The sequence below is a fragment of the Merops nubicus genome, unplaced genomic scaffold (genome assembly GCF_000691845.1).
Source record: "Merops nubicus isolate BGI_N331 unplaced genomic scaffold, ASM69184v1 scaffold41151, whole genome shotgun sequence".
NCBI classification, from domain to species: Eukaryota; Metazoa; Chordata; class Aves; order Coraciiformes; family Meropidae; genus Merops; species Merops nubicus.
The window spans coordinates 62,946-72,589 of NW_008589799.1; the positions used below are offsets into that span (position 1 = coordinate 62,946).

The 9,644-nt window shown below is 39.4% G+C and overlaps 1 protein-coding gene across 1 annotated transcript in view; it reads left to right on the plus strand.

Annotated features, from left to right (window-relative positions):
- EYA1 (EYA transcriptional coactivator and phosphatase 1) overlaps positions 1–8,202 on the plus strand; it is a gene marked incomplete at its 3' end in the record, with an annotated part of 66,790 nt that extends 58,588 nt beyond the window's left edge. The window contains exons 12-16 of the mRNA XM_008949693.1: positions 5,131–5,189; positions 5,388–5,548; positions 5,758–5,872; positions 6,159–6,280; positions 8,102–8,202. Of these exons, the coding sequence (XP_008947941.1) occupies positions 5,131–5,189; positions 5,388–5,548; positions 5,758–5,872; positions 6,159–6,280; positions 8,102–8,202 (558 nt within the window). The remainder of the gene's footprint in view (positions 1–5,130; positions 5,190–5,387; positions 5,549–5,757; positions 5,873–6,158; positions 6,281–8,101) is intronic.
- Positions 8,203–9,644: the final 1,442 nt, after the last annotated feature.

Consider the following 9,644-nt stretch of genomic DNA (forward strand, 5'->3'; position numbering starts at 1 on the left):
GTGGATATAATTGTGTAATGACAGATATGAGAGGAACAGAGAATCCCAGCAATCTTCTCCTGTGAGCTGGCCAGCTTCCAGCATGTCTGAATGGGCATGCTGATGTAAAGGCAAAATGAAAATAGCTTGTCCTGAAGGGTGGTTTTTGGGGTTGGGTTTTTTTTCCCTCTCTCATTTGACTTTGCAGACTAAGGTATCGAAACAATTAGTTGACAGCATGGTGTTAGTTTTCTCATGGTAAATTAAGATTAACCAAATATCGAAGTGTATTTTAGCTATGATCAGCAGGTTTGTGACTTCAGCATCCTTTAAGGTTATGTTCATAATGTTATTCATGTTATTCCCTCTCATAAAGTGCAAACTTCTCCTGAGTTTTCTTATGCTCAGTGTTTATTCAAAACCAGCAGAATTATTAGATTTATTTTTGTTAGTTTTGTAACACAAGAAATATAGAGGATCGACACGCTAGCCATTGTGTCACTCCATTAGTACTGGCACAGATAAGAGGAACTCTTGGAACAGCCTTAATCTCTCTTTTTTAGTATTATTATTATTAATTTTCCTACAGTAAATTGAGCAGTGAGGCATATTTTACATAATTATGGCAGAAGTGCACAACTTGACAGGTGGTAGTGAAGGAGCAAAGTAATACAAATATTTGCAGATCATTTCTGCCATATCTTACTGCTTTGCATATGAATCTTTATAAAGATCCTAAGTTAGTTTAAAGGAACGATTCCAGAAGACTACATAGGCTTGGGCATTTTAAGAGCTGTGAATGATGACTGTGGAGCATCTCTGGGAGTTTTTGGCTTGTCATACAAAAACGGAAAAGAGAAGGAGGAAAAAATAGCAGGAAGGAGTTAGCAAATGCTTTGGGAATGGAGGAGGGAGAAGACACAAGCTTTCCATGTACAAGTCTTAGGCTAGACTTACCTAGTCAGTCATTTTTGATTGTTGTTTTTCTTTGGCTTAGTACTTTTCACTGGAGATGTATTTTCACTTAGCAAATGGTTGTAGCAGTTTTACAGAGCCCCTGCAAGCATGTATGTGCTGCTGCTTCAAGCTCCAAAGCACAGCTGGTGAAAGGGAACGTAGAAACAAGTTTCAGTTACTCTGTGCAACGTCTGTTGGTTTAATTGAGCTGCGGCAGGAGATCTGTTTCAAGCTAAGTTACCAGCTGTGGCACAGAAAGGGCTGAGACACACAAGCACAAGGGATCCATGCAAGCCGGGTGTGTAAGGCAACAGCAAAGAACAGCATGGACAGTAACTTCTTCAACTACTACAGGTAGATTTTCTAAGCTACATATGCTGATGCTCTCATTTTCCCTTAGGCTAATTGGTAAGTCCACAGACAACCCCCAGTTGTATCTTTGAGCATGCTTTGAGCATGTTACTGATGTTTTATATCAGCTGTCTAGTGTCCTTGCTCATCCAGACTTGCACTTTAAAGGTATATAGAAAATGTCTCCTTTCCCTCCCTTGAGAAGAGCTTTTGATCTTTTGTCCTGCCCTCCTGAACTGAGGACTTGCTCTCTCCCTTTGCAGAAGATTAATTTTTGCTTTGCCTCGCGTTCTTTCTTAAAATGTAATTCTCCATGAAGCCTTCTGAAAAAATCTCTCCAGTTTCCAGACAGCACTTATTTGATGTAGCTCTGGGGGTTTTGCCTTGGGCAGCTGCCAGGATGCTGCCAGGAGGGCCAGTCCCGCTCCCACTGCCCAGCCCTGCTCTCCTGCTGTTTCCCACAGCAGCTGTAAAGGCTAGTGTGCTGATCACACAGAAAACCAAACAAAAAAAAAAAGTTGCTCCAGGTTTCTGACTAACCTGCCCTGTGTTTGCTGGCCATGACTGTCCAGGATCCGCAGCAGAGATCAAAATCTGAGCAACATCACTTCCTCAGACTTTGTGAATCCTGCCCTACCCTGGGTCATACACAGAACATGCATGTGGCACCATAAATAAGGCCTTTAAAAGTTTCTGTGTATTTCAGTAGCCCACTAAGCACTTTGGCAATGGTTTCATTAAAATCGGTGCAATTTAGATAGACCTATGTGAGAACAGGGTTTAGAAGTCTAAGATAATTTGCCCTTCTGAAAGTACTATCCCTGAACTATACTAAGTGCATTTTGCTTTTCAAGGATTGATCCTAAAGTGCAGAGCTACATCTCAGCCTGTCTGCCTGAAATCCAAACCTTCCATCCGAATATATCATCACTTGTAGTCAATCCTTCTTGAAGATTTCAAACTGGATATACTGAAGTTGCAAGGTCAACACCTTTAGGAGCAAAACACAGCTTGCTGCATAATCTTTATACATAAGCCACAGGATGTTTTGCTCCTTACTTGCCAATTCAGCCTATTTTAAAAGACAATCTAACATTTTAATGTTCTGCTTTGGAGCTGACTGCTAAACTGATTCTATCATAATAAAATACATCTGCATAAATAACATGTATTTATAGTGTTTCCACAGGAACTTTCTGTATTCACTTCAGATACCACTTCACTAGAGGAATTAGGGGGACAATACTATTACTGTATTTCCTATGAAAATCTTACAAATGTGTTATATATATATATCTTTGTAAAAGTTTGAAGTGGTAAGCCTTCGAACAAAAAAAAACCAAACCAGTTTGTGTGTGTGTGTTTGTTTCTGAATGGCTGTTTAGCTCTAAGTTTGGTCCCATCATGGTTTTCTGGGGAGCACCTGAGGTTTTTATGAATCTGTATTTTTATTAAAATGTATCTTTGCAAAAGTGTACTGGTTGAAAGTGCATCCTTTATTTGCTGGTCAGTGGCAAACTTAATTTTAGCATATCCATGATTATGATGCATATGGAGTAAACTGCTATTTTAAAATGTACACTGTGTGGATGCTTGCTTATACCTGATCAGAGGACTGGGCAGTGTCTCTGGTAGTCTTTGCTCATGAACAAAAGGCTTCACACAAAGCAAGCAGGTAAAAAGAAGTACAAGGTGTTGGACCAGATCAAGTAATGGCTTCTTTGAAGAGGTATTCCTAAATTACTGCTAAAAAAGCAATTGAGTTTTTTTCCTTTCCTTGTTCAGAGGTTGAAAAATACACCCATCACTCATTAGCCCAAGGTCCAAGGCAGCTCGACAGTGTGAAAATATACCTGGCCCTCAAAAGCTCAGACTGAGCCTCAAAGCTGTGTCCTGCCACGCAAGAGGATCAAAACAGTTGTTCACTGTTTGTGACCTTCCTTTAGGTGTAAAGTAGTGTCAATCACATTGGTCTTTAATCCTTTCCAAATTATAACGCGTATCTCTTGTGCTTCATTTTTTTTCTTCATTCCCTTGCTGACTTGACTCTTTTTCTTTTATTCCTGACAAAATCAGACACTATCCATTTCCTTTATAATCAGTATTTCACCTGAACTTTCTGCTGGTTTTGACCTTTTCTTCACTTTGCTTGCCTTTTTGACACAGTTTCTCTTCCTTTACTCTACCAGTTTTATACAGCTTTTCTGGGTTTTTAACTCAAAAATCCCACTTGCCTTCAATACTATGATTTCTGTTTCTAATGTGCGATTTCAGTTCTCACTTTCTACATTCAAAGTGTTGCAACATACGTTCACACTTGTAATTTCAGCTGTGTCTGTACATCTAATACATTTTGTCTGCCTGAGGAAGAAATTCTCTGTATGATGGTTAAATATCAGCAAAAGTAGTATTGTCTTTCCTGTGTGCTCATTGTAGCTCTAGCACAAGCTACCAATGAGTAAAACACAGAAGAGTGTGTATTACAGTAAGAATAAGTACGTGTGTAAGTGCAAAAGACCACACCTTGTTCTTCAAAGCATCTGAAAAGTTTCTGAGGTATTTTTTGTAGACCTATGTTTTTAAAAATCTAGAATCTACAGCCATCATGTGAGGCCAAATAGACTTCTTCAGCTTTTTTTCTTATCTGAGGTTGTTGACCTCAGGAGAGGAGGAGAAGGTTACAGGGTCAAAGTCTTTTCCTCCTTGGAGCTTGCTGCTTGCTGGGTAGAGGGTTGGCTGGAAAATAGATGTTTTAGAAAAAGGGTTGAGGGTCATGATTTTAATTCTGTTAGAGAACAGCTGGTTTGAGTTTCTTTCCCCTCTATCTTCCCTCCTTTCCTCACAAATCCATGGAGAGAGAAAAATTTGTTGAGAGGAAAGCAGTAACACAAAACTAAGAGGCTGTAATATTTTCATGTTTAAAGCAGATCACATTTGTTATAGGACTTCACATTGAAAGAAGAGGAAATTATTAAAATAATTGAAATCCATTATTGTTTCAAGCATTGACTTGAGATTGATCTGGAGTGCCAGAGGTTTATTTGTTTTCCTGCCAAAAGTTAAATCATTAATAGTAATGTTCTAAAGTGTTTGATTTGGTGTTTTGGGGTTTTTTTTTAGTGGATAGACAATATGCAATATGATCTTTAATTTAGTGATGGACAAAGCTCATTGTGAGTGTGCCACATGAGTTTGCATACAAGCAAGTGAAGAAAGATGGTTTGATTTGGCTATTTCTGTTCAGCTTTTCCTCATACTTGCATGCTGCTTTCATGCACTAAGACCAAAGAGAGAGAAGGAAACTCACAGTTCTCAAATAAATGGCAAACTAGGAACAGATTTTTCGTCTGTGCTTCTCTGAAACACTGGCCTCGGGCTGTGTTGGTGTGTGGCTCAACAGCAATCAGGGGTCATAATTTCATTGGCGGTTAGCATCAGGTTTAATTTTTCAAATATGTTACATTTACCAAAATGTCTGGTTTCAGTTACACTTATGCACTGACTGAATCAGCTTTGAGCAGCGTGATGTTTTAAGGTACCTGAAAGGCTACAAGAACATTTATGGAATACATATGCTAATTGTTTTTAACCACTTTCCTTTCTAAACAAAAAATGTGGGTTTGGAAAGCCATTTAACAGCAGTAGCTAATGATGGTGTGCGTTTATTCTGAAAAACGGACATAAGGAATAGGTAAAATAGTTGTTTTAGCAAGACTGCCATCTACTGATTTCCACAATTAAAAATATCTCAGATGAGGCAATTGTTCATAGGGGTTTTTTTAATAACTTTGTTTTTGAGATCTGCAAGATCAAGAAAATGATAGTGTCTTTCTGTTGCCTTAGGAATGTGACCAGGTTCACATCGACGACGTGTCTTCGGATGACAACGGTCAAGATTTAAGGTACAAGAGACCTCGAACGAGATAAACCGTGGCTTTGCGAGTCTCCTTCCTGGGAGATCGATGAGCTGCTGTAGCGCTTACAGTGGCCCTCTCTCTTTTTAGCTGTCTTAGCCTTTGCAACCCAGCAAAGCGAGTAGCTAGTGGCCGCACTTTGCCTGTTGCCTTTTGTTCACCGGGGGTGTTCTTGTCTCCGACCAGCACCTATAACTTCGGGACGGACGGCTTTCCCGCGGCTGCGACCAGTGCCAACCTGTGCCTGGCGACGGGGGTGCGCGGAGGAGTGGACTGGATGCGGAAACTGGCTTTCCGCTACAGACGAGTAAAAGAAATATATAACACCTACAAAAATAACGTTGGAGGCAAGTGACTCTGGAGTGTCTAGCAAATGTAGATTAGAAGTAGTTAAAGGGAAGAACTTCCAGTTTCTGCTCCTCTTTTACCTTGGCAGTGGTTAGTGAGACGTTTAGTTTGCAGTGTGTGGAAAATTGTCTCTGAGCTAATGAAAGCAAAGGAAAATGACAGAATGTTACTTAATTTTGGTGCAGACATGCCCTTATCTACTCCACAGGTCTCCTTGGTCCAGCAAAAAGAGAGGCTTGGTTACAACTACGGGCTGAAATTGAAGCTTTGACAGATTCGTGGTTAACACTTGCACTGAAAGCACTCACCCTTATTCATTCGAGGTGAGTACAAGGTAGTTAGGAAATTTAAGGATGTCTGCTGATTGTCTAGAGAAGGCTGCCTGTCCTGGTGGGTGAAATGTTGAGCCTGGAGAACCTTCTTCTCCTTTCTTGTTTTGGTCTGACCGTGCCACTCTGTACCTTGATCTCCTGTAAGGTGGAAAAAAAACCACTTTTTTTGTAAGTGGCAATAATACTGGTGAGGGGTTCTGATGGGAAGGGTAAGATTTTCCTTGTTGCATTTTGTTTGTTTAAAAAAAAAAGAACATTTGCATTTTCTCTTCCATAGGACAAACTGTGTGAACATCCTTGTAACAACTACGCAGCTAATTCCAGCTCTGGCAAAAGTCTTGTTGTACGGACTAGGGGTTGTATTTCCTATAGAGAATATTTACAGTGCAACTAAAATAGGTGAGCTATTTTTATAGTGTCATACATTTGAAGATGTAATTCTAAACAAAAAAAGATACTGGAGTCTATTTCTTACATGTGTTCACTGTAGAAAATATAGAGATAAGTTTTACCTGCTCTCATGAAACATTTTTCATGCTAAAGCATCCTAAAAGTGCTTTTCAAATGTTTGTTGTGATCCAGCACAGAAAGCTTCATATAGCTCTATTAGTGCTGACGCAGCTTCTGTTAGGAGGAAATGTATTTGCTTTTCTGTCATCATATCACAAAAGTGCGAGGCTCTGTAGCAGCTGAGAAGGCTTTTTAAGTAGGCTGTAAATGCAGAAGGCTGAAGTCTCCCTAGATTAGCAGAAGAAATTCTACAAAGGTAAGTCCTGGATCCATTTGTTATCATGGGCTCTGGAGGAAATTTTGGTAAACTATTTACCAGAAGCAAGAATGTTTTGCTGCAGAATGTAACTATTTAAGTTCCTTCGTACTGACAATAATAAGCTTCATCCAAGCAAATGTTTATTTGTGTATTCTGGTTCAATATAAAAGACGTTACTCTGAGTTTGTAGAAGTACATAAGACCAGATGGCAGTGGTGCTTGTAGTTTTTAACATGATTATGACATATCTCTTCTGTCTCAGATTTCCTCAAAATTGTGGGTTACATAAAAACATTTTTCATGTGTTATTAAGTATCTATAATACAAGAAGTTCAAAGTCTGTCAAAACTTTAAAGTAAATTAAAACTTTGAATTACAATACTTTAAATACACATTTAATTAAAGCACACTTTAATATTCACTTGTGACTTTATGTACCCAAGACAGAAGGGCATTTTTGGAAAACTGCGTTCAGTCACTTAGTGTCACAGGAAATGATGAGATTTTTTTTAACATGACACGATTCATAATTTTAAAGCACTTTTTCAGTCTGATTAGTGTTGGAGATTTCCTGTGCTTGGCACTCTGTTACAGGGTGTCACTGAGTCATCTGACTTTCCTGATGGCTAGAAACCCTTTTCTAATTTCCAACCTATTTGTTCTTATGCTGGTATAGTTCTGTCGCTGAAATAACTATTTTGACAAACACGATCTTTCCTGTTGCTTGCTGTAGACACACAGGTAAGCAGGTTCCATGGCCAAACTGAAGTGATCTTTCAGAGTGAGGACATTTGAGAAAACTCATCTGCAAGCATTTACTTTCTTTCTGGCTTCCCAATACCAGTAACCAAGGCCTCCCAGTATCAGTACCTATGTGTACGACTGGAGCACTGGGATCATTTCCTTAGGTCTGATCAGTGAAGTAATGAGCCATGTTAATGGATCCCAGTGCAGGATCAAGGACCTTGCCTGTGTATTGGCTCACAGGCATTTAAATCTAAATCTTTTGGATGACCTTCTAAGTCAAGATACTACTGTTTCAGGAGCTGTGATTCATCTTGTCACAGGTTGTGGAGAAAAAGCTAGAATTTCAACTCAGATTCAATCAATTTGCCCGGTTCAGGATACTGGCCATAGATGGCTGGTAGAGAATTCTTCTGGTAGGGAAATTCCCCCCAAAACCTGTCTCAGATTAGAGAAGTCAAGAAAGATGATATCGCAGACCTCTAGCACGCTATGGCTACTGTGGCATGTGTACAAAAGGACCTCACAGAGCAGATTTTAAGGTTGCCTGTCAGCTGCTGTGATGGGAGTAAAGCTAAAGTCAGCCTTGATACACCATACTGTGAGAAAGGTTCTCATTATTTCTTGTAGCACTGGGGATAAAAGGTGATTTATTTTATGTCATCCTATCACCACCTATCCTGAATCATCTGATCTTTTTCTTTCAGGAAAGGAAAGTTGTTTTGAGCGAATAATTCAACGATTTGGAAGAAAAGTAGTGTATGTTGTTATTGGGGATGGTGTCGAAGAAGAACAAGGTGCAAAAAAGGTAACAGCCCCCTTTTTAGTTGATTTCAAGAGTCAAAGCAAAATTGTCTTTTCTCTGACATAGGACAGCATACATTGACTGCTTGGGTCTTCTATCTTTGCTTTATGAAATATGTTTTGACAGTTATCTAGTAGAAAGCTGAACAAAACTCCTGCTGCTCTCCAGAAGACACATTAAGCTAGCTGTGTATGTTTTATGTATTTCTAAAAGGAGCCAAAAAATGGACCCCAGCTTTTGTTCCAAGAACTAATAGTTCTGTTTTCACTGACATCCCAAAATGCCACATAGGATATTATGAATATAAGCAAAAAATGGTAGTTCTTGCAGGTCAAAGGTAGTGTGCTATTTAGCTGTATGAAATATGTGTGTCACACCTAAAAAAGCTCTGTAGGAGTGGAGGAGGTATGCATACATTTCAGTTTCCTTGTGCATCCATAATTTTGATTCTGCATTCAGAGAACTACTTGTGGCTTGTCCTGCATTCATAGCCTCAGTTAACTGAGCAGAGGATACTATTTGACTATGTCATTGTTATTTTTTGCTTTCCTCTGGGAAGAGGGGGAAAATTTACTTCCCCCACCCCCACTGTGGAGTAAGCTCCATAAAAAGCAGTACTTCCTACTGACAAATAACAGGCAGTATTCCTATTCTTGCTATTCCACCCAAGTACAGCAGATAGTCTTCACTTGGAGGAATCAGGCATAATATTGGTTATTTGAACAGTAGGAGAAGGAATAGAAAAATGGGCATTTCTGTCCTTGCTTCTTTTGTACAGCTGCTTTTTGACCACAGAACTCTCTGTGGTACTTCTGTATCTCTTTCCACTGTAACTTTCAAAATTGGAGAAGTGAAACTAATTAGTTCACATGGCATTTTAACAACCATTGACTGGTTTAACTTCATGAAATCTGGGGTTTGTGCCCTTCAAGCATTGTGAGTAGGTTTTAGGCTTGTCCCGGCACTTTTCAGAATCTCAGTTTCATATATCCCTTTGGCAGACTGACGGGAGCAGTTTTGCTCCTTTCTCCTTCAGAAATGCCTTTCATCTTTGTGGAGAAATGTTTTCCCGCTGTAAATGATTACATTTTAAAGGCTACATTTAAGATCGGGGGGGAAAAAAAACAAAGTCTCCTCTTTGTTCCTTTTCTGTTGCTTGGTGAAGTAGAGTTGTATATGATAGTGGCAGGAGTAGTCTTCGGTAACATTATCTAATTCAATGCTTTTTGCAACAGGAAACATGATTCAGAAAAGCATAGAAAAAGCCTTTCCAGTAACTAAGAAGAGTAGCAGTATAGAAAGTTCCTTTGTGCTTTTACTTCACTGTGTTCTTTCTTGGTGGAAGGAATTTTCAGATTCAAAGCATGTTAGATGCACTGAATTAAGTTATCTGCTGCAGCAATGCCAGAGAAGTCAATAAGTAGACCAGCAGCCTTGCCTTTCTG